This window comes from Lampris incognitus, chromosome 12 (assembly GCF_029633865.1).
Source record: "Lampris incognitus isolate fLamInc1 chromosome 12, fLamInc1.hap2, whole genome shotgun sequence".
NCBI classification, from domain to species: Eukaryota; Metazoa; Chordata; class Actinopteri; order Lampriformes; family Lampridae; genus Lampris; species Lampris incognitus.
In genome coordinates this window covers 49,667,503-49,692,894 of record NC_079222.1, presented here as the reverse complement: position 1 = coordinate 49,692,894, position 25,392 = coordinate 49,667,503, and the positions used below count along the sequence as shown (strand labels likewise).

At 41.9% G+C, this 25,392-nt stretch overlaps 2 protein-coding genes across 2 annotated transcripts in view; one reads left to right on the top strand and one right to left on the bottom strand.

Moving 5' to 3' along the window:
• Positions 1–13,304, top strand: part of syk (spleen tyrosine kinase) — a 46,042-nt gene extending 32,738 nt beyond the window's left edge. The window contains exons 8-14 of the mRNA XM_056290903.1: positions 269–353; positions 575–734; positions 7,172–7,381; positions 8,291–8,480; positions 11,472–11,612; positions 11,835–11,947; positions 12,776–13,304. Of these exons, the coding sequence (XP_056146878.1) occupies positions 269–353; positions 575–734; positions 7,172–7,381; positions 8,291–8,480; positions 11,472–11,612; positions 11,835–11,947; positions 12,776–12,848 (972 nt within the window). The 3' untranslated portion in view covers positions 12,849–13,304. The remainder of the gene's footprint in view (positions 1–268; positions 354–574; positions 735–7,171; positions 7,382–8,290; positions 8,481–11,471; positions 11,613–11,834; positions 11,948–12,775) is intronic.
• A 7,198-nt stretch (positions 13,305–20,502) lies between these two features.
• On the bottom strand, positions 20,503–25,145 carry LOC130121643 (NACHT, LRR and PYD domains-containing protein 12-like). Its single transcript, XM_056290482.1, has 6 exons — positions 25,132–25,145; positions 24,424–24,537; positions 24,063–24,140; positions 23,664–23,875; positions 21,296–23,099; positions 20,503–20,680 (listed from the first exon to the last, which is right to left on the bottom strand). The coding sequence occupies exons 1-6, from the start codon at positions 25,143–25,145 to the stop codon at positions 20,503–20,505; spliced, it is 2,400 nt and encodes a 799-aa protein (XP_056146457.1).
• Between the last annotated feature and the right edge of the window lie 247 nt (positions 25,146–25,392).

Here is a 25,392-nt window from a genome sequence, read left to right as displayed (position 1 = left end):
AAAAACATTATATTAAAAAGTTTCTTTGAGGATACCCTTTTATTAGGCCTTAACATTCAAAAGAAAAATATTAATGTAAAGAAAAATGTACAACTGTGGTGCAGCTTTAATGACAGAGTAGCTGCTTGTGTTAGAGGGGGAAATTACATTTCACGCTTAAATCCTTGTTTAGCCCAGTTATGCAGGTTCCGTTTGAGCAGTGTCCCTTCTGAAATATGTCTTGCTTGTGATGTTCTCATTACAAATATCTTCCCTGATACATCCACAGATCTGGGGGGGCTCTCGCCACAACACCACAGATAATCTCAATCCTTATGAAACCAGAGCACAGAACAACCAAGCAGCTGACAAAGGTGAGCTGAGAGATGAATGTGTCTTTAGGGAAAATTAAAAAAAAATTCTAGGAGTATGAAAATACAAAATGTGTCATTTAAATTTGATGATTACATGAGTCAGTCTCCCTTGTTTGTATTCCAACGTTTCTGAATAATGTGCACATTTGCACATATCATGATGTACCACTACCATTCCTAAATCTTTACCTTTCATAATTTATCTACCCTCCCCTCAATAGAGGCCATGCCCATGGACACAGAGGTTTATGAAAGCCCCTATGCAGACCCAGATGAACTCAGGAGTTCCACGGTGGCACGGAATCAGCTCTTCCTGGAGGATGGAGAGCTGGGATCTGGGAACTTTGGCACAGTCATGAAGGGGATCTACAAGATGAGGAAGTATGTGATGGATGGATGAGGATATGGGGGTTATCCCCCATATCCTCAGACTTCAAATGCTATATATATGAGTGTGTGTGTGTGTGTGTGTGTGTGTGTGTGTGTATACATATATATATTTCTATATATCATAGTATATCTGAGCTTCTGAGGCTGGCAAAATTGAAGAAAAAAGTAATGGAATATAAAGGTCTGATCACCCAGTGTTTAGCCTTTTGGACTGTTTTACAGTCATAAGGAGCATTCTAAGAGCTTTCTAGGGTCCATTGGGTCCCACTTTGTTTCTTTCTTTTGGGGGGGGGGTGGGTGGGGTGGGAAATTTCCCCCCTTTTTCCTTCCCAGTTTTATCTGGCCAATTACCCCACTCTTCCAAGTCGTCCTGGTCACTGCTCCACCCCCTCCCATACATGTGGAGTCACCAGCCGCTTCTTTTCACCTGACAGTGAGGAGTTTCACTAGGGGGACGTAGCGCGTGGGAGGATCACGCTATTTCCCGCCCAGTCCCTCCCCCCCCCAAACAGGCAGAGGATAGGAATTTAGAGCGATAGAAGGCAGCCTTAGCAGCAGAAAGGGAGGAGGAGAAAGTGGAAAGAAGAAATTGGAAGTTGAGAAGGTCCTCTGGGAGTTTGCCTTTTCTCCATTTGCGCTCTGCCACTCTCAGGCTCCGTCTGTCAGTACGTACTGAGTCGGTCAGCCAAGGGGTAGGTGGAGTTGGACGTGCAGGCCTGGAGGTGAGGGGACAGAGATTGTCCAGAGAAGAGGAGAGGGAGAGACAAGAAGATCAGTAGCAGTGTCAGGGGGTAGGAGAGAGAAAGATTCAGGTGTAGGGAGGATAGAGGTAACAGAGGAAGAAAGATCAGTGATGGAGAGAAAGCGGAGGTGTCTACGGGTGGAAACCATGTGGGTAGGGGAAGGGGCTGAGGGGGGTGAAGAGAGGGAGAGAGAGTAGGACATGAAATAGTGGTCAGAGAGCTGGAGGGGAGTAACAGAGAGATTGGAAATAGGACAGTGTCTAGTAAAGATAAGGTCCAGCTGGTTGTCGGCCTTGTGGGTAGGAGGAGAGAGTGAGAGGTGAAGGTCAAAGGAGGAGAGGAAAGAGAGAGGAGGATCTAGCTTGTTAGTGTGGGTGTTGAAGTCACCGAGAAGGGTAAGTGCAGAGTCATCAACAGGGAAGTGCGGGACAAGTGTGTCAAGCTCCTCCAGAAACTCACCAAGGGGGCCTGGTGGGTGGTACATAACCACAATGGTGAGTTTGACTGGATAAGAGACAGTAACAGTATGAAATCCAAAAGAGGACGGAGAAAATTGTGGAATGAAAACAAGAGAGTATTTTCATTTCAGGGATATTAGCAGGCCAGTACCACCACCTTGCCTCCCAGCTCTGGGAATGTGAGAAAAAGAGTACACATCATACAGAGCTGCGGGTGTGGTAGTGTTTTCTGGCGTGATCCAGATCTCAGTTAGAGCAAGAAAGTTGAGGGAGATCAAGGATGCGTAGCCTGAGATAAACTCAGCTTTCGGCACCGCAGACTAGCAATTCCAGAGCCCTCCCATCACCACTTGCTCACCGTGAGTAGAGAGAGTGGGATACATGAGATTGGTAGGATCACAGCGCCTAGGAGTGACCCAATATCTATACCAGCCCCGGGAAGAGGAAAAGACAGTGAATGTGAAGGAAACACATAGTCTATACTAGGTACACAAAATACAGATGACTGACCGGATCCAAAAAGAGCAGTCCTTGCTTGATGAAGTCTTGGCTTGAAAAAGTCGCGCTTGCCTCTGTTCACTCTAGCCTTCGTTCAACCTAGACCTGTTTGCCGTCGGCTTGTTTGCCTGATGCTATGCTTGAAAGCAGTGATTTAAAGAACACTGATTGCTAATTGTCTGCCAGGAGTGCAGGCCACACCCTGGCCACTTAACACCCAACTGGCCAAAGAGCTAAACTGAAACTAGGCCTATTGCCCAGGAACTGGTCACTTTATCCGAACAACATGCCAAAAACCAATTTATGTACACCCATTCCCAAGATCTTGAGTGGTTTTCCACTGCAGTGAAGTCGAGCAGTGGCCTCTCACCAAACACAGCACAGAAATTCCTCTGGCCACATGTTCTTCACTGGAACAACACAGTAAACTGATGTGTCCATCTCTAACACTGGGGATTCACAACATCCTCAGGATTCCTCTCCCTTAGAGGATGCAGAGACTGAACCAGACCGCACGCTTGCCATTAATCCTCACTAGTTTGAACTTTGATTTTTCCTCTGACAGTGAAATTTCTGCAGAAGAAGATGGAACAGTCTAGCAAAGATAGACTTGGGGATATAGACTGGTAGGTTCGTATTCAACGGCATGATTAAAAAACCTTTCAACAAATTATTTAGATTCTTTGAAAAGTTTTATGAACATATTTTTTGGAAAATGGCACAGCGAGAACACACTCTGTAGGTCATAGTTAATTCTTACAGTATGTAATCAGTATCTAATTCTTAAGGTCCTGGGACACAAAACGTAAATCACAGGAAGGTGAATCAGTTCATCTGGACACAATATTTACTGAGAGAAGCGTTTCATCATCGTCTAAGTGACCTCTTCAGTCTCAACTGACTGCAGGTGTCCCCACCCTTATAAACAATACAGTGACTGCAGGTGTCCCCACCCTTATAAACAATACAGTGACATAACGACCCATACAAAAAAATGCAAAAGTTATAAAAGAACAATTTGCTCTAGATGGCAGTCAAAACAGGAAGTGTTGCGTATCTCAGCAACAATCAATCCAACAATCAATTCGATTCAATAGTTTCCCCTGGCTCCCTGATGCTCTCTGTATAATTTGGTGGTAATCTGCCACTAGATGGTGCTATTCACAAAATTCAAAATATGCAAACCCTACTTTTTCAAACTAGTCTTAGGTTGTAAGTCCGATCAGCATAAAATCAACCCCCAAAAAAATGCAAAAGTTAAAAAGGAACAACTTCCTTTAGGTTGCAGTCAAAACAGAAAGTGTTGCATATCTCGGCAACAATCAGTCCTGTTAACATGAACCTCGGCTCGGTGGTTTCCCGGGTCCCACTGAGGCTCTGTGCAAAATTTGGCGTCAGTCGGCCACTTAGTGGCACTTTTTGACAAAACTGCTAAATATGCAAAACCTATTTTTGTGATGAATGTTGCGGGCCCTAGTTATCAAGTAAGAAATCCATAGAAATACATGCATGGTAGCTCAAGTATGTGGACATTATTTGCACATTAACAATCTCAGGATTGGTGTCTTTTATGTAAATGTGATAGATTACTGTGCTATTTTCTGTTGTTGACGTGGTTGCAATTTAATGGTACATTATCATTAAAATCACCTCTTATTATGCCCCCTGAAAGTTGTTTAAAATGACAAACTACAGTAGTCATTTTTTATGATTAGGCATATTTTGTATGATGGTGGTCTATACAGCACTATGAAATTGTGGTTCATCAGCTGAACATTAAACATTATGGCCTCCGAGTCACTACATGACACATCTAGAATGATACAGATGATGTGGTTTTTGTGATAGAAGCCAACACCACCTTGTTGTTCTTTCAAACCTTATTGACACTTTGGACTCGCTCACATGAATTCAACTTTTCCGTATCGTTCATACTTTTTACACAATCGTCGTTTTAAATTTCATACAATTTTCAGCCCTTCTCAGATTTTTACATTAGTGTGTATTGTGTGGACACAGAGCAAGTGCAGTTTGATACACACACACTCACACCCACACCCACCCACACACACACACACACACACCCACGCACACTTAAAAGGGTTGAGGCTTGTAAAGCTGCTGGCCCAGACAGCATCACTTCCTGTCTCCTCAATGCATGTTGCACTCAGCTAGCTCGGGTTTTTACTGACATTTTTAACCCATCCTTGTTGTTGTGTGTGGTTCCACTGCGCTTCAAGAAAACCCCATTGTTCCTGTAGCTAAGAGGACATCTGTCTCTTCCCTTAATGATTACCAACCTGTTGCTTTGACCTCTGTTAATATGACATGCCTGGAAAGATTTTCCATGCCTGGAAAGATATCATGCATAAAATCCCTGTCACCCTTGAGCCATTACAGATCTGTCGATGATGCCATCTCACTTGCTCTGCATACTGTTCTAGTACTCCTTAAAAAGAAAGATACCTATGTCAGAATGGTGTTTATTGATCACAGTTCTGCTCTTAATACAACTCTACCATCCAAACTGGTGTTGAAACTCAGAGCTCTTGGTCTGGGCAACTCCATCTGTAATTGGCTAGTTGATTTCCTGGCAGGCAGGTCCCAGACTGTGAGAAGAGGTAAAACATAATCATCTAAATTAGTTCTTAGAACAAGGGCACCTCAGGGCTGCTGTCTCAGTCCCCTATTGTACAGTCTGTTTACACATGCTTGTGTTGCCATATATGGGGGCACTTTATTGATTTGGCGAAGGCATATGACAGAGTACCAAGAAAGGAGTTGTGGTATTTCCTGAGAGCAAAGGGAGTGGCAGAAAATGACATCAGCATAATTCAGGACATGTACACGGACCATAACACTGTACTTCAATGTGCAGTGGGAACAACAAGTGAGTTTGAGGTAAAGCTAGGACTGCATCAAGGATCGGCATTGGGCCCTTTCTTGTTTTCGATACTAATGGACAGCCCCACAGAACATCTTAAGAGAGAGCCAGCATGGAGTATGGTGTTTGCTGATGACATCGTGCTAGCAAACGAGAACAAGGAGAGGTTGGAGAGAGATCTTGAAGATTGGAGAGAAGCGCTAGAGATTAGAGGACTAAAGATCAGCAGAACAAAGACTGAGTTGACCTTAGGAGGAGAAGGTATCCCAGAAGTTAACAAATTCATGTACTTAGGATTGACAATACAGACAGAAGGTGGTAGTAAGAAGGAATTTTAAGTCAAGAAAAGGACACAATCTGAGTGGAATTCACAGAGAAAGGCAGTTGGAGTACTTTGTGAGTTGGAGTACTTTGTGACAAAAGAGTGCCGTTGAGGGTTAAGGGCAAAGTATACAAATCAATGGTTTGGTCTGCCATGCTCTATGGTATGGAAGCAGTGACAACAGCAGAGGGGCTAGAATCTACATTACAGGTAGCAGAGATGAACATGCTGTGTTGGTCCTTGGGAGTGATTAGAAAAGACCGGTAGAGAAATGAAGAAGTGAGAACTACGTTCAAGATCAGAGGAACGGATGAGAAGTTGAGAGAGACAAGATTGAAGTGGTTTGGACATGTACAGAGAGGAGGCATAGACTATACATATAAGAAAGAAGGTATTGGACCTGGAAATACCTGCCAAAGAAAAAGAGCAAGACCAAGGAAATGATGGCGAGACCAGATAGAGGAGGAGATGAGGAGGGTTGGACTGTGGGAGAGGGATGCATCAGACAGAAAGCTTTGGAGGGCAAAACTCTGCTGTGGCGACCCCTGAGAAACAGCGAACAAGCCAGAAGAAGAAGAAGAAGAATTCGCAGATGGATTATAGGAGGGAAGTGGAAGATATAACAATTTGGTGCCATGATAACAACCACTCTCTAAATGTCAATAAGATAAAAGAAATCATTGTTGGCTTTAGAAAGATGAGAGAAAATCCTTTTCCTATTTCCATCAGTGGGTCACCTGTTGAAATTGTGGACAGTTTTAGATTTCTTGATTTATACATCACAGACTCCCTCACATGGTCTCTCAACACCAATTGTATCTTCAAGAAGACACAGCAGAGACTGTATTTTCTGAGGCATCTCAAGAGGTTTGGTATGAGTACTAGAGCTCTTATGAACGTTTATCTCAATACCACCAAGAGTGACTTGACAGGCTGTATCACAGTGTGGTTTGTCAACCTGACGGCTCAGGACCGCAGACTGCTGCAAAGGACTGTAAAGACAGCAGCAAAAACCACTGGCCTAGAACTACCACAACTTCATAATATTTACACCACTCGCTGCAAAAGGAAAGGCTCAAAGATCATTAAGGACACCAGCCACCCCACTCATGTTCTGTTCTCATGCCTTCCATCTAAAAGATGGGGGACAGTCAGGTAGTCAGCACTGAAGTAAAAGAGAAAAAAGTGAAACACAATGGAATCATTCCTTTGAATCAAAAACACTTAGCACCATGTCCTAATTGATGTTTTTTCAACAGTAAATTGACAACTTTCCTTTTTCTAATTCTTTTATTGACTTTGGTGGAGTGGTGTCTGTGAGCTGGAACCCAGCAGAATGTAGACTGCTTTACTGTTGGAGTTTTAGAATGAATCTGCAAGGCATGGATAGGTTGAATACAAGGTAGCTTCATTACATTTTGGCCACTAGCACAAAAGCAATACATAATAGAAGGTCACCCATTTCCAGTGTATGTCTGTTTTCTGTTCTTTTTTCTGTCTCTAACTCTTAGCCTGTTTTTTAGGACAGAAAAGCCAGTTGCAGTTAAGGTCCTGAAAAACAATGACGACAACCCAGTAGTGCGCGAGGAAATGCTGCGGGAAGCCAGTGTCATGCAGCAGCTGGACAACCCTTACATTGTCCGTATGATTGGCACCTGTGAAGCCGAGAACCTCATGCTTGTAATGGAGCTGGCAGATCTAGGTCCTCTCAACAAATTCCTGCAAAGGAACAAGTATGTACTCTTACTTGAGCATGATCCTTCTCTGGAAATCCATCAACACTGGATATTATGTATGAGCTAACATTCAAAAGTGTTGAACTACTAAATCTCAAAGATAAAAACTGTTAGTAACATGTCTACTCAGTACACTGTGATGACTGTAATGACGGTACTGCTACCTCCAAACGTTATCTTTTCCAGGCCTGAAAACAACAAAAGTTCAATTCTAAGTGATGCTTGTCTAGTTATCTTCTACTGCTCTTCAATCACACCATATCTATACTTTCTCAGTTAAACATGGCATGACTGTAAACACTTTTTTCAACACAAATCTGACAAAACAAGGTAATTTTCCAAATATATCAGTGTTTCAATTATAGCCACTTTGGATTTGTGGTTTGTAGCTGACCTGGTTCCTAACTGCAGGGATTTGTGACTGAGCTTGTGATTTACCTGACTTTGTGAAATGCAACCTAATTTCTCTCACAAACCATCAGATGCTACAAGTAACTTGGCGTCTATCGAAATAATACTCATTTTTCAGGACAAGTTCACTTCTGTCCCAACATGGCATTGGTTTGCAGAATAGGGAAAAATAAACTGATAATTCCAACATTTAATTGAACTTGTCTGTCTACCGGCTGAAAGTCAACAAAGTCCTGCTACGATAAGCAAAGATGTGTGCAATTTCAAATAAGTCTTGGGAATCGCTGTTAGTCTGGCCCCTCCCCTGGGACCAATTTGCCTTGGGGGCTATTGCCCCCAACAACAAAGTCCCCAGGGTCACAAACACAAACCCCTCCACCAAGTTAAGGTGGCGATTCTCGGAGGGGAGATTATTTCATAGAAATGTGATATGTCATGTGGGCTGCAGTCTCTTCAGCCGTAGGATCCTCACTGAAAACATTCATTCCCCTGCAGGCATATAAGCATCAAGAATATCACAGAGCTGGTCCACCAGGTGTCCATGGGTATGAAGTACCTGGAGGAGCATAACTTTGTTCACAGGGACCTTGCTGCAAGAAACGTCCTCCTTGTCACCCAGCACTATGCCAAAATCAGTGACTTCGGCCTTTCTAAAGCACTCACCGAGGATCAGGACTACTATAAGGTACTGAGTGAAGTTGAAAGAGTATAATATTAACAATAATAATAATAACAATCAGTCAACTTTACAAAGATAATGATGGTTCGAGACAGAACTGTTCTGACTTCTTTTGTGAACAGAAAAATACTTATTGATACAAAGGCTGAGAAATATGTTGTGGAAAGGATTCTACCAGAGAACATGTACTTTGACAGGAGGACTTGAACAGGAGACAGGGTCAGGCAGGGGACAAAGGTCATCAGACTCTAAGGCTCAAAGCGTAGACTGATTAACGCACTACTACGATCTGGCGAGGTGGATGTGGCACAGCTGACTACAGGAAGGAGCAAGGTTGACTGTGGGAATGAGATGCTGGTGGTGCAGCTCTGCTCTGCTTGCAGCACACCTGGCAACACACACACACATACAAATACAAATACACATACACATATACATGCACATATACATATACAAACACAAACACATACACATACACATACACATACAGTGCATCCGGAAAGTATTCACACCCCTTCACTTCCCCCACATTGTGTTATGTTACAGCCTTATTCCAAAATGGATTAAAATCCTTTTTTTCTCATCAATCTACACACAATACCCCATAATGACAAAGTGAAAAAGGTTTTGTAGAAATGTTTGCAAATTTATTAAAAATAAAAAACTAAAATATTGCATGTACATAAGTATTCACACCCTTTGCTATGACACTCAAAATTGAGCTCAGGTTCATCCTGTTTCCACTGATCATCCTTGAGATGTTTCTACATCTTGATTGGAGTCCACCCGTAGTAAATTCAAGTGCATGTCAGAGCAGAAACCAAGCCATGAAGTCACAGGAATTGTCTGTGGACCTCCGAGACAGGATTGTATCGAGGCACAGATCTGGGGAAGGGTACAAAAAAATGTCTACAGCTTTGAAGATCCTGAAGAGCACAGTGGTCTCCATCATTCGTAAATGGAAGAAGTTTGGATCCACCAGGACTCTTCCTAGAGCTGGACGCCCAGCCAAACTGAGCAATCGGGGGAGAAGGGCCTTGGTCAGGGAGGTGACCAAGAACCCGATGGTCACTCTGACAGAGCTCCAGCGTTCCTCTGTGGAGATGGGAGAACCTTCCAGAAGGACAACCATCTCTGCAGCACTCCACCAATCAGGCCTTTATGGTAGAGTGGCCAGACAGAAGCCTCTGCTCAGTAAAAGGCACATGGCAGCCCGCTTGGAGTTTGCCAGAAAGCACCTAAAGGACTCTCAGACCATGAGAAACAAGATTCTCTAGTCTGATGAAACCAAGATTGAACTCTTTGGCCTGAATGCCAAACGTCCCGTCTGGAGGAAACCAGGCACCTCTCATCACCTTGCTAATACCATCCCTACAGTGAAGCATGGTGGTGGCAGCATCATGCTGTGGGGATGTTCTTCAGCGGCAGGAACTGGGAGACTAGTCAGGATCAAGGGAAAGATGAATGGAGCAAAGTACAGAGAGAGATCCTTGATGAAAACCTGCTCCAGAGCGCTCAGGACCTCAGACTGGGGCGAAGGTTTACCTTTCAACATGACAACGACCCTAAGCACACAGCCAAGACAACGAAGGAGTGGCTTCGGGACAAGTCTGTGAATGTCCTTGAGTGGCCCAGCCAGAGCCCAGACTTGAACCCCATTGAACATCTCTGGAAAGACCTGAAAATAGCTGTGCAGCGACACTCCCCATCTAACCTTTCAGAGCTGGAGAGGATCTGCAGAGAAGAATGGGAGAAATACCCCAAATATAGGTGTGACAAGCTTGTAGCTTCATACCCAAGAAGATTTGAGGCTGTAATCACTGCCAAGGGTGCCTCAACCAGGTACTGAGTAAAGGGTGTGAATACTTATGTACATGCAATATTTCAGTTTTTTATTTTTAATAAATTTACAAAACTTTCTACAAAACCTTTTTCGCTTTGTCATTATGGGGTATTGTGTGTAGATTGATGAGAAAAAAAGGGAATTTAATCCATTTTGGAATAAGGCTGTAACATAACAACATGTGGGGAAAGTGAAGGGGTGTGGATACTTTCCGGATGCACTGTACATACACCTACACATATACATACATATACATAAATACACATACATATACACATATACATATATACACACTGACACATATACACACACATATACATATATACATATACGTATACATACACATATAAATAGACATATATATACACACATACACATATGCATATACATACATATACACATACGATGTCTAGAGTAGGATTACTCACAGTCACAGCTGGAAATCGTCTCAGCAGCTACAGTAAAACATGTCCATGGCTGAGCTGTGTGCTCTTACCGTTGTTTTATGAATGAAAGTCAGTCAGCAGAGCAGATATTCACCTTCTTCCATTTTATATCATGAAAACCATGATGGTCTAACACATGTGAAGTCTTTTAATGAGGGCTTTGAAATTATGATAGCCTGATCTCTTCATTTCATAGCAGACTTGGTCGCTTTCATGCGAGGGTCCACCTAGGAGGCTGCACACCCACAGACTGAAAGGCAAAACGTTGTAATAGGTAGATTTGTTAGCTTGAGCGCTGCACATTAACAACCCCCCCCCCCATATTTCCTGTTCAAATCGACTTGGGCGCTGCACAAAAGGGGGCAGGGAAAAGACTGGTTTTTCGGTCCCTGTGTGCCTGCATTTTCCATCTTCCGGTTGGCAAAAAAGGGGTCGGTTGCCAAGTTCAGACACCAGAGAACACCTGACAGAGATCTACACTCTACATAAAGTGCACTCCTCTACTTTTCTTTTCACTTGTTCTGTTTTCTTTTACTCCATCCATCCATCCATTATCCAAGCCACTTATCCTAATTAGGGTCGCGGCATGCTGGGGCCTATCCCAGCAGTCATTTGTCACTTTAATTTGAAAGCACAATTGGTCAGCACGGTTTCTTTTTGAACATCCCTTGTTAATAAATGTTACTTGACTCCTGCCTTCTGTCCCAGGCCAAAGGTCACGGCAAGTGGCCTGTGAAGTGGTATGCTCCTGAGTGTATGAACTACTTCAAATTCTCGTCAAGAAGTGACGTGTGGAGTTTCGGAGTCCTCATGTGGGAGGCCTTCTCTTTAGGGCATAAACCATATAAGGTAGGAGTTCTTTCCAAACACTGTTGCGTTTATATTTGGGACTCTTGCAACCTAGTGTGGATTTGAACGCGTCTTGTTTTCACACGCACAAATCAAATCTTTAGCCTCCGTCTATACCTGAGTTACCTTATCATGAGGCAACAGCAGTGCAACATGTGCTGTAGTGTTTCTGACCGCTGACGTCACCATTCACCTGCGTACGTCATTGCTTTGTGGCCATAGGGAATGAAAGGAAACGATGTCATGCAGATGATTGAGAGTGGAAAGCGTATGGATGCTCCACCCAACTGCCCCCCAGAGATGTATGACCTCATGATGAAGTGCTGGACATACAAGTGAGTGAACAACCTTTTTGTCATTTACTAGAAAGTAATGGTTTGATACTTGGCCAACCAGAGATTATCCTAATATCACTTGCCTGTATATGATGGAGTGATGCAGCAATGATAAGATAGCAGATTCTGATGCATCTGGGTAGCGTAGCGGTCTATTCTGTTGCCTATCAACACGGGGCTCGCTGGTTCGAATCCCCATGTTACCTCCGGCTTGGTCGGGCGTCCCTACAGACACAATTGGCCGTGTCTGCGGGTGGGAAGCCGGACGTGGGTATGTGTCCTGGTTGCTGCACTAGTGCCTCCTCTGGTCGGTCAGGGGGGAGGGGGGAACTGGGGGGAATAGCGTGATCCTCCCACGCACTACGTCCCCCGGTGAAAGTCCTCACTGTCAGGTGAAAAGATGTGGCTGGTGACTCCACATGTATGGGAGGAGGCATGTGGTAGTCTGCAGCCCTCCCCGGATCGGCAGGGGTAGTGGAGCAGAGACCGGGACGGCTTGGAAGACTGGGGTGATTGGCCAAGTCCAATTGGGGGGGGGGGGGGGGAGATAGCAGATTCTATCGTTGACAAGTTCAACACACAACTTCAGCACATTATTTATCAAGAACAACAGTTATGCAGAGATTCATTGTCAAACTTGCCTCCCTTTTAGACAATTACGGTAAAACATGGTAAAAATGAAAACAAATCCTATCCGACAAACAAGGACCGGCAAAGTGTTGCACTGAAAATCACTCGTGTCCCGTTTCAAGCACATGACAGAACTATGTGGAGGGAGCCAACATTCTGGCACCAGGAAGCTAACTAAATAATTATCATGTCTTACAGGGCAGGGGAAAGGCCTGGATTTTCAGTTGTTGAGCCAAGACTAAGGGAGTATTACTATGATATTGCACAGTGATTATGCATCCTGCATTCTGCCGCACAGATTAAACTGGACTCTGTAAGTTAATCAAAATGCAAAATATTGGTCAACACTCGTAATAAAAGCTGTATTTTAAGAGGTATGAATTGTTGGGGATGCGTATGTGAATGCCACTGTAAAGTGCGTGGTATCACGGGGGGTTTCTTATAGCTTTTAACATGGACCACATAAAACATCAAGATGTGTATTTGATGACTTTTTCCTTATGTGCTTCTACTAAGTGTTTAAAGAATTGTTCAAAATGTTTCCCCCCCATCTGTTTATATGTGCAGTTTTATTACTTGAGTAATATAAAGGGAAATATCTGACATGATGATTTGGATAAAGTCAGCCAAAAGTGTCTTTTTTTAAGATTTGTCAATTTCCATGGTTTGGCATGAACATGCGGAGCGATTGTTTTGAGACGTACATGTGGAACTGTCAATAAATATAATGTTGAAAGTGTGCAAGTTTGGTACTGATTTATGAAGTTTCATAGGCATATGAAGGAAATATGGAGGAAATCTCTTTTGACCTCTTTTGACCTCAGCGTGTTCAGGAGTCTTTCTTACATTTACATTCCAGAATATAGTCTGCGAGTCCTCTACAAAGGCCTGCTGGTATCTTATTTTTTTCTTTTTCATTTCGTTTATTTCGAACATGCTCAAATAACAAAATAAAATATACAGGGCAGGAATACAAGAACAAATGGAAATAATAGTGAACATATTTTGCAAACTCTCTGTAACAACACAAGTAATAACTAGACCATGTTGGAAAAGGGCGTAGGATGAAGTCAAGAACTTTTCTGGTCCTACCCCTTTCTTATACTTTATCAATCAAATCAAAACAAAACAAAACTTTCAAGACAAAACAGAAGTGGGAAAAAGAAAAGAAATGCCAATGCATAGAGCTCAAAATAAACACAACAGTACAAGTCAAACAAGGCACCTTACACGTCATGTGTCATGTCATGTTATTCCAGTCCACCTCTTTGTTCATCCATCCTATATCTATTCAATATGTTGTTTTTAAAGAGTTGTTTAAACTTACTTATTGATGTACACATCTTCATTTCCTTTGTGCAGTTGTTCCGTAGATTGACTCCTTTGATGGATATACAGTGAAGTTTTGCATTTGTCCTCACTAGTTGTTTTGTGAATATGCATATTCCTCTGAGATCCTGTTTACTTTCCCTCCTTTGGAACAACTTCTGGACAACTGTTTGGTAACTGCTCATTTTTTACTCCGTACATGATTTGAATTGTTTTGAAGTCAACCAAATCCTTAAATTTTACTGCTTTCAGTTTGCTAAAAGAGTGGGTTTGTAGGTTTTGTTTACAATTCTTATGGCTCTTTTTTGAAGGATGAAAATTGGATCTGTGTTTGTTTTGTATGTGTTCTCCCACACCTCAAAACAGTAAGTGATGTATGGAAGTATGAAGGAGCAGTACAAGGTGTATAGCGCTGGTTGATGCAGGAGATCTTTGACTTTATATAGTATTGCAATTAACTTTGATATTTTTGCTTTAATATACTTTATATGTGGTTTCCAACATAATTTATTGTCTATTATTACTCCAAGAATTTTGATTTCAGACACTTTTCCGATTTCTACATCATTTATCATGAGCTTCTTGTTTGAGTTTGTTGACCGATTCCCAAATATTATGAATTTCGTTTTGCTTAGATTTAGTGTTAGTTTATTTGAATCAAACCAACTCTTTAGTTTCTTCGATTCATTTCCCACTGTATCCAAAAGTTGTTCCAAGTTGGCCCCACTGCCACTTAGGTTTGTGTCATCTGTAAATAAAATTATTTTTAGTGCTTTTGAAACCTCACATATACTATTAATGTACAAAATAAACAACAATGGCTCCAACACTGAGCCTTGAGGAACTCCACACTTAACCATCATTAATTGTGATTTATAATTATTAATTTGCACATTGGTTCCTGTTGTTTAGGAAACGGATGATCCGCTGTGGCGACCCCTAACGGGAGCAGCCGAAAGTAGTAGTAGTTCCTGTTGTTTAGGTAACTGGAGAGCCAAGAAAGAGCTACTCCTCTGATTCCATATTTTTGTAGTTTTATTCATAATAGGTCATGGTCAACCATATCAAATGCTTTTTTAGATCTAAGAATAGTCCTACAGCATATTCTTTCTTTTCTATAGCAGTTGTTATCTCTTCCGCAAAATCAGTGAGTGCAGATAACGTAGTCCTACTGGTTCTAAATCCATACTGTTGATCACACAGTACATTATGTTTTGTGATAAAGTCATCCAACCTTGAGTAGAATATTTTATCCAGTATTTTAGAAAATTGTGAAAGCAAAGAAACAGGTCTGCAATTTGAGAGTGTGTGTTTATCTCCAGCCTTGTATATGGGTATGACTTAAGCTGTTTTCATTTTACAGGGAAAAACACCAGTTTTCAGAGATTGATTATATATATATATATGTAAGAGGTTTCACCACACACTCAATAATATCTTTAACGAGTGACAATTCAATACCATTGCAGTCTGTTGACTTCTTACTCTTAAATCTTTTAACAATGTCAGTAATTTCTTTTTCATCTTTTCCCTTTAAAAACAAAGATTCTTTTAGCTGTACATCTTTACTTGCCACGTCATTTCTACAGCCAGTGCTTGCAATCTCCCCAGCCAAACCAGGACCAACACCAACACAAAAAGTCATTGAATTCATTAACAATTAAGGCCATATCCTTGATAGTTTTATTATTTTTGGTTAGGAAGCAATTTGGGTATCCAGTTTCCCCTTTTTTATTTTTAATAATATCATTCAATACCATCCATGTATTGTTTATGTTGTTTTTATTGTCCTCTGGTAATTTGCTGTAGTAATCCCTTCTGCTGTTTCTCATAATTTTTGTCAGTTTGTGTTTATACGTCTTGTATTTGTGTTCCGATTCATTTGTTCTCTTCTTTAAAAAGTCTTTATATAATACATTTTTCTTCTTACATGAGTTTAGTTAACCCTTAGTTAACCATGGCTTTTCAGTCATTTTCTGTTTTACTACTTTCTTAACAAGAGGACAGTTGTTTTCATAAAGAGCCGTTGTCATTGACAACAGTGTGTCATAGGCTCCGTCTACATCTTCCACATAGACTTTGTTCCAGTCTTGTACCATCACATCGTTTTTAAAAGAATTAATTGTCCATTCTGTTTTTTGTCTAATTATTTTGTGTTTTGTAACATCCTTATTTGCCCCTGTACAGCTCTGAATGACTGCAAACCCTGGCAGATGGTCACTTGTGTCATTTCTTATTAACCCACTTATTTGTAGCACCTGTGTCACTATAAAGACAGCTAGAAGCCACTGGACCAGTTCTAGGCTCGGAGGGAGTGCTATGTCAATTAAGCAGTAGACCAGAGACGGGGGATAAAGTATAAACTTAGAGTAGGTTATTTCAAGTTTTTAGGTTGATTTAATCAACTTTATTTCTTTTAAGTTTTAGACGTATATTTATATATCACTAATTTGAAGTTTAGATCTATTTATTTTATCTTGAGTTAACTCTATTTTCCTTTTCAGGTGCAGATGACCGGTAAGTATAATCTCCTTTTTTTTTCAGGTATGCGGTAAGTGTTACATTCTTCTTTCCCTTCTAGGTAACTACAGGTAAGTATAATTTCACTTTAACCTTTAAATTCACTAATACCTTTTTTAGGTGACTAAGCCTTTAACACTCTTTTTTCACAGGAGAAACACCAATCAAGATCAACTTGAACAATCAGAATACACCAAAATGAAAATAAAGAAAGTAGCCCTTTAAATCTTTGGGTAGTCGTTGTGGTTCAAGTTCAAATGAACAATCAGTTCTGTAATCTCAGTCCAGCTTCCTCGCTGAGAATGAGAAATCCTAAATTCCACAATCCTACCAGAAAGATGGAACAACGGTCTGTTCAGGTGGGTCAAACCATATGGAGGTGGTGTAGATGAGGTGATCCAGATGTCCTTTCAGTAGGTAGGGGTTCCTTGGGTGAGGCATGGAGGTGGTGTAGATGAGGTGATCCAGGTGTCCTTTCAATAGGTAGCGGTTCCTTGGGTGGGGCTCGCCATCTAGTGGCCGTGTGTGCGCCGTCATCACGTGCACACACAGAAGAAGCATCCGTCGTCATCGTAGTGCTGAGACTTCCGGGGGGGGGGGGCCTGGCCTGCATAACAGGCCATGCACAAAACAGTCCTCTCATCAACCGTCCATAACCAACAAATCACAATGAACAATATTTCACCACACAACGGAAATACATTTGGACTTTGTCCTTATAATGGTTCTGCTTGTGACGTTAGCTAGCTTACTGTACTTTTCCAGGCTAGAGCGGTTAGCTACTTTTACAGACTAGCACAGTTAGCTACTTTTACAGACTAGCACAGTTAGCTACTTTTACAGACTAGCACAGTTAGCTACTTTCACAGGCTAGCACAGTTAGCTACTTTTACAGACTAGCACAGATAGCTACTTTTACAGACTAGCACAGTTAGATACTTTTACAGACTAGCACAGTTAGCTACTTTTACAGACTAGCACAGTTAGCTACTTTCACAGACTAGCACAGTTAGCTACTTTCACAGACTAGCACAGTTAGCTACTTTTACAGACTAGCACAGTTAGCTACTTTTACAGACTAGCACAGTTAGCTACTTTCACAGGCTAGCACAGTTAGCTACTTTCACAGACTAGCACAGTTAGCTACTTTCACAGAATAGCACAGTTAGCTACTTTTACAGACTAGCACAGTTAGCTACTTTCACAGACTAGCACAGTTAGCTACTTTCACAGACTAGCACAGTTAGCTACTTTTACAGACTAGCACAGTTAGCTACTTTTACAGACTAGCACAGTTAGCTACTTTCACAGACTAGCACAGTTAGCTACTTTCACAGGCTAGCACAGTTAGCTACTTTCACAGACTAGCACAGTTAGCTACTTTCACAGACTAGCACAGTTAGCTACTTTCACAGACTAGCACAGTTAGCTACTTTTACAGACTAGCACAGTTATCTACTTTCACAGACTGGCACAGTTAGCTACTTTTACAGACTGGCACAGTTAGCTACTTTTACAGACTGGCACAGTTAGATACTTTTACAGACTAGCACAGTTAGCTACTTTCACCGACTAGCACAGTTAGCTACTTTCACAGACTAGCACAGTTAGCTACTTTCACAGACTAGCACAGTTAGCTACTTTCACAGACTAGCACAGTTAGCTACTTTTACAGACTAGCACAGTTAGCTACTTTCACAGACTAGCACAGTTAGCTGCTTTTACAGACTAGCACAGTTAGCTACTTTTACAGACTAGCACAGTTAGCTACTTTCACAGGCTAGCACAGTTAGCTACTTTCACAGACTAGCACAGTTAGCTACTTTCACAGGCTAGCACATGCAATGAAATTCGACATAAACTATAACAAAATTCAGCAAAACCGTTCTGTGGCTGTCCCACAGGCGCAACTTCGGTTTTATAAGTATTGATCTTCACTTTTCAGATGTTTCTGAGAGATTTTCATCGAATGATCAGCAGATATCTTTTCCGCTTGCTCCCGGTCGCGGCTACTCCGCTCCGGGTTTTACTGAGCAGGGCTCACGCAGCTAGTTCGCTCTGGGGACTGAGCTGGGCGCGCGCTGCGCACGCATCTTAAAGGGGCAGTGAGGGCTGGATTTTAAAGGGATTGTCAAAACATTTTTAACCTCACATGAAATTAATGTAAAACAAATGGTATAGATTTCAGGTGTTTTTAGGTACAATATTTATTACTATCAATTATTTATGTATGTATCAATTGTTATTTATTTATTTATTTATTTATTTATTTATTTATTACTCTATGGCTATTTATTATATAATCTCAACCCTGGGTTACATATTTCCTGTCAATGACATTAGTGAATATACACTCACTGGCCACTTTATTAGGTACACCTTGCTAGTACCGGGTTGGACCCCCTTTTGCCTTCAGAACTGCCTTAATCCTTCGTGGCATAGATTCAACAAGGTACTGGAAACATTCCTCAGAGAGTTTGGTCCATATTGACATGACAGCATCACGCAGTTGTTGCAGATTTGTCGGCTGCACATCCATGATGCGAATCTCCCGGTCCACCACATCCCAAAGGTGCTCTATTGGATTGAGATCTGGTGACTGTGGAGGCCATTTGAGTACAGTGAACTCATTGTCATGTTCAAGAAACCAGTCTGAGATGATTCGAGCTTTATGACATGGCGCGTTATCCTGCTGGAAGTAGCCATCAGAAGATGGGAACACTGTGGTCATAAAGGGATGGACATGGTCAGCAACAATACTCAGGTAGGCTGTGGCGTTGACACGATGCTCAATTGGTACTAAGGGGCCCAAAGTGTGCCAAGAAAATATCCCCCACACCATTACACCACCACCACCAGCCTGAACCGTTGATACAAGGCAGGATGGATCCATGCTTTCATGTTGTTGACGCCAAATTCTGACCCTACCATCCGAATGTCGCAGCAGAAATCAAGACTCGTTTTTCCAATCTTTTATTGTCCAATTTTGGGGAGCCTGTGTGAATTGTAGCCTCAGTTTCCTGTTCTTAGCTAACAGGAATGGCACCCGGTGTGGTCTTCTGCTGCTGTAGCCCATCTGCCTCAAGGTTCGACGTGTTGTGCGTTCAGAGATGCTCTTCTGCATACCTCGGTTGTAATGAGTGGTTATTTGAGTTACTGTTGCCTTTCTATCAGCTGGAACCAGTCTGGCCATTCTCCTCTGACCTCTGGCATCAACAAGGCATTTTCGCCCACAGAACTGCCGCTCACTGGATATTTTCTCTTTTTCGGACCATTCTCTGTAAACCCTAGAGATGGTTGTGCGTGAAAATCCCAGTAGATCAGCAGTTTCTGAAATACTCAGAGCAGCCCGTCTGGCACCAACAACCATGCCACGTTCAAAGTCACTTAAATCACCTTTCTTCCCCATTCTGATGCTCGGTTTGAACTGCAGCAGATCGTCTTGACCATGTCTACATGCCTAAATGCATTGAGTTGCTGCCATGTGATTGGCTGATTAGAAATTTGCGTTAACGAGCAGTTGGACAGGTGTGCCTAGTAAAGTGGCCGGTGAGTGTAGATCGTATCACTGGTGAAATCACATATTCACACATATAATTTTCCCAATCATAAACCATCTTCCTTCATTTGGAAAATGAAATCAAACGTCACATCAGTCCTATATTCTGAACAAAGGAAAGCTATTAAAACCATACATGTATGGACCCTATATAAGACTTGTTGAGCAGATTTATGGTTTCCGTTAGTGTTCTGGTGCCCTGGCATCATCTGTTTATGTATTTACTACACGTTTACTAGCTGTTTGTTCAATATTAAATCAAAAAGAGGGCGGAACGGGAGAGGAAGGGAAAACACATGTCCTGAAATCTTTTACCACCACAGGGAGTCAGGACCTCATTTACCGTCTCATACGAAGAACATCACCTGTTGTACTTACACAAATATTGTACTTATAAAACCTTCAAAAACAACCAGAACATCTACACCTGCTTTTTAAATTAGGGTGTAGTGACTGCCATTAAAGTGGAGGTAAATGAGGACTGATGTGGTCCTGCGTTGAAGAGGTTTAGGAAGACTCACCTGAGAGTTTCCAGTCTACATTGCGGACTCCCCAGTCCAGCAGAGAGCAGCTTCACTCCAGAATCCTGCAGATCATTGTTACTCAGGTCCAGCTCTCTCACACTAGAGGAGGTGGAGCTGAGGACTGAGGACACAACTTCACAGCGTCTCTCTGACAGATTACAGTAACACAACCTGAATGTAGACACACACACACACACACACACACACACACACACACACACACACACACACACACACACACACACACACACACACACATATATATCATTCTATCATATTCTAATGTGTTTAATACTTTCTATTTTACTACTTGTTTGCATCAGGACAACAGTTTGGATAATAGTGCTTTATTATAGGACTCATGTAAACACGGAAATAACAAAATGTTATGACGAGAGTACTAGTACTGCTGCTACTTTTACTACTAGTCCTATTATAACTGTGAAGGCTACTTTTTATAATACAATTTGTACCACTGCAACTATTGTGACCACTGATACTATTGCTACTACTAGACTAGTACTATTGCTACTACTACTTTTTATTATTTTATTACTACTGTTTTTACTACTGCTGCTTCTTTTATGATTACTACTATTTCATTTATGATTACAACTGTTACAACGACTGTTTTAACAGTTGTAATTATTCTATCATTTTAATGTCTTTAATACTTTTGATTTTAGAACCTGTAACCCCAATAACAGAAGCAGTATTTTCTCACCAGTGGAAAAATATAACACATGATAGATTTAAACTTTTAAAGGGCTTAATCCATTTACTTACAGAACTGTATTGGAGGCTTTGACCACTGGCAGCAGCCTCAGAAGACCCTCCTCTGAAGCAGAGTATTTCTTCAGGTCAAACACCTCCAGCTCCTTTTCTGAGGACAGTAAGATGAAGACCAGAGCTGACCACTGAGCAGGAGAGAGTTGGTCTGTGGAGAGTCTCCCTGATGTCAGGAACTGTTGGATCTCCTTCACTAGAGAATGGTCATTCAGTTCATTCAGACAGTAGAACAGATTGATGCTTCTCTCTGGAGAGAGATCCCCCCTGATCCTCTCCTGGATGTACAGGACTGTTTTCTGATTGGTCAGTGATTTACTTCCTGTCTTTCCCAGCAGGCCTCGTAGGAGATTCTGATTGGGTTCCAGTGAGAAGCCCAGGAGGAAGCGCAGGAACAAGTCCAGATGTCCGTTTGGACTCTCTAAGGTCTTGTCCACTGCTGTCTGGTAGAGGTCTAGCTCTGTAGGTTTGTCTCTAAGTGGTTTAGAACACCAGGAGGTTGACTGTGTTTCTGACAGCAGATTGACTCCAGTTTGGGTGAATGAGCGAAAGATATAAAGAGCAGCCAGAAACTCCTGAATGCTCAGATGGACAAAGCAGAAGACCTTGTCCTGGTACAGCCCACACTCCTCTTTAAAGATCTGTGTGAACACTCCTGAGTACACTGAGGCTGCTCTGATATCAATGCCACACTCTGTCAGGTCTGCTTCATAGAAGATCAGGTTGTCTTTCTCCAGCTGTTCAAAGGCCAGTTTTCCCAGAGACTCGATCATCTTCCTGTTCTCTGTATCCCAGTGTGGCTCTGTCTCAGATCTCCCATGATACTTCACATTCCCCTGGATGGACTGAACCACCAGGAAGTGGATGTACATCTCAGTCAGGGTCTTGGGCATCTCTCCTCTCTCCTCTGTTTTCAACACATGATCCAGAACTGTAGCAGTGATCCAACAGAAGACTGGGATGTGACACATGATGTGGAGGCTTCGTGATGTCTTGATGTGTGAGATTATTCTTCTGGCCTGCTCCTCATCTCTGAATCTCTTCCTGAAGTACTCCTCCTTCTGTGGACCAGTGAACCCTCTCACCTCCGTCACCATGTCAACCCACTCAGGGGGGATCTGATTGGCTGCTGCAGGTCGTGTGGTTATCCAGAGGCGAGCAGAGGGAAGCAGTTTCCCCTTGATGAGGTTTGTCAGTAGCACGTCCACTGAGGTGGACTTTCTGACATCAGTCCAGATCTCATTATTCTGGAAGTCCAGAGGAAGTCGACACTCATCCAGACCGTCAAAGATGAACACAACTTGGAACTTGTCAAGGCTGCAGATTCCTGCTTCTTTGGTTTCGATAAAGAAGTGATGAAGAAGTCCCACCAAGCTGAACTTTTTATCTTTCAGCACATTCAGCTCTCTGAACGTGAATGGAAACGTGAAGTGTATATTGGGGTTGGTTTTGTTTTCAGCCCAGTCCAGAGTGAACTTCTGTGTTAAGACTGTTTTACCGATGCCAGCCACTCCCCTTGTCATCAATGTTCTGATTGGTTTATCTTGTCCAGGTAAGGGTTTAAAGATGTCTTCACATTTGATCGGTGTTTCTGGTCTCGCTGGTTTCCTGGATGCTGTTTCAATCTGCCTGACCTCATGTTCATTATTGACCTCTCCACTGCCTCCCTCTGTGATGTAGAGCTCTGTGTAGACCTGATTCAGAAGTGTTGACTCTCCTGGTTTAGTGACGCCTTCAAACAAACACTGAAACTTCTCCTTCAGAGCTGCTTTGAGGTTACTCCGGCACATGGGAACAAGGGTTTCTGAATAAACAAATAAACCAGGGAATCAGTGAGTGGATGTTACTGTAAGTGTGAGAAACAGACTTTACCAAAGTCCATAGTACTAATTCAGTTCATCACTGGTGGATGGACAGGCAGGTTTGATTTAAGACAAACAATGAAGGCATGTATATAATTTATGCAAAGGCTAGATTTACCCAAGTACATTTCCTCAAACAACATGCTTCATTTCTACTGTAACAATATTTTGATGGTTGAAGTTCCAGCTCTTGTAGTAACCACGTATTAGTTAGGAGCTCTTTACTGGGATTATGGGGACAGTGATGATGTCTTAAAGAGGTTCTCTCTGGTATTATTGTTCTGATGTGAACCAATGTCATCAGCATTTTACACCCACATTAACCAATCAATAATTCAACCAAATTATCCATTAGATTTCTTTTATTCACCATCCAAATGGTAACTGTCTGAACTTCTTTTGATAAATCTACATTTTCAGCAGGATTTGAAAATAGATGCACCTCCCACTTTGCCTCTATTGACCCTGTACATGGTGTTGAGGCTTTGGAATAAAGAGTCTCTTACTGCTCTCCAGAGAGTCAGCCAGCTCCCCCTGCTTCATACTCCTCAGGAAGTGCGGCGTGATCTTCAGAAGTGCCTCCCTGGTGCCCCTCCTCTGTTCCTCCTCCTCCTCCTCCATCTGTCTCTCTAAGCACTCTGGGTAATCTGAACTCTGAAGCTTCTGCAACCTCTTCAGCTCCTTCTTCACAAAAGTGATAATGTTCTCCTCAAGCAGCTGGAAATTAATCAGTATATGAATTAAACTTTCGTGTTAAAGTCATGGGACAAAACATCAAGCCCATCTGTCACTGATTAAAAACCAGTGGTGTGAACAGTGGAGCATGAAGGCCATTATGACCAGAATGGTTGTTTTTCATTTTATTTGTAGGTGAAGTAAAAGCTGTTCATGTACATTTACACATCATAAATATGGAGTCCAGGTCTGTTTGATGCTCCTGGACAGACTGACCACTGAGAACCTCTGACCTCTCCTGGTGGTCTCTGTGGAGAACACATGACATGTTAGGTCTCTAAATATCAACACACATACACACTCACAGAGGAGGTTAGAGGAGTCGTGTTGTGATGGATGCAGGTAGAACACAAGGTGAGCACCACTGTAAATACTGATGTGGTTATTAGATGAGATGTTCTGAGAGAAGAAACTGAACCAGCAGGAGGTTCAGACCAAGTCCATGTGTCATGACTTGTTACTACCTCTGTCTGTTCAGTAGAGTCTGATAACAACCAAACCATCTGTTCATATCAGCTGTTTAATTCTGACCTCTGCTCAGTAGAGCGGTGTCCATCTTTGAAACTAATAGGTATATCCATAGACCGGTCACTCTTCATGGACACACAGCTGGGTCCAGGGGGGTCTGGTCTCTGCTGATGGGTCCTGCTAGAAACAGACGGGGGACTATTTAACAAGTCTGGTTCTGAAGGTGTATTAAGTAGGTATGGGTCAGGATAGTCGACTACTGTGTCAAAACTTCTTTATGTTTAGATGTGAGGTTTTTATCTTGTGTCAGTCAGTCAAACTTTATTCGAATCACATCTTTCCTACAGGTTCGTGCAGCTCAAAGTGCTTCACAGATGACTGACAAGCCCATAACTACACACAACAATCTGAGAATAATGACAATAAAATAGACTTAAACAAAAGCTACACAAATAACCTAGATAAAACAGTGTAAAAGGACAAAACTAAACAAAGACAAGTAAAATCGATAAGACTTATAAAATATATGATAATATTAATAATAATAAAATAACAGGACATAAATACAATCTAATAAGTGAATAAGATAAAGTAAATAAGTAGATTGTAGAGCTTTTATAATGATGTTCCCGATGGATCTGACTAGTTTTTCTTAATCTCTTAAAGTAATGAAATAGATGAGTCAAATATATATGTAGACTAGTCCTACGTCAGTTTGGCAAATCCCTTTTCTGAGAGGGACTCGCTGGTTTCTAGTAAGCGACGTGTTACTTGTAGTGACACATTACGGTCCAAATGAAATTACGGTGCAAATAATACAGATTAAAGATATAACAATTTGTATACATGCATCTCTCTATTGTAAATATGTGTAGGTCTAAATAACAATTGTAGGTCTTCACTGAAGCAAGTGGGTTCAGGAAAAGTAGAGCCTAATTAATAGAGCTTCCTTGAGACCAAGTAGTCGACTATTCACTCAGACAACCTCCCGACTAGTCGACTTGGAAAAAACTGACTCTACCATCTTTCTAG

Bases quoted from the DNA above. Each gene is read 5' to 3' on its own strand.
- LOC130121643 (XM_056290482.1), bottom strand. The intron at 23,876-24,062 runs GATGTGTAAATG...GATTAATTTCCA, and splicing joins GACCTGGACTCCATATTTAT to GCTGCTTGAGGAGAACATTA. The intron at 23,100-23,663 runs GTAAGAGACTCT...TTGTTTATTCAG, and splicing joins GGCTGACTCTCTGGAGAGCA to AAACCCTTGTTCCCATGTGC.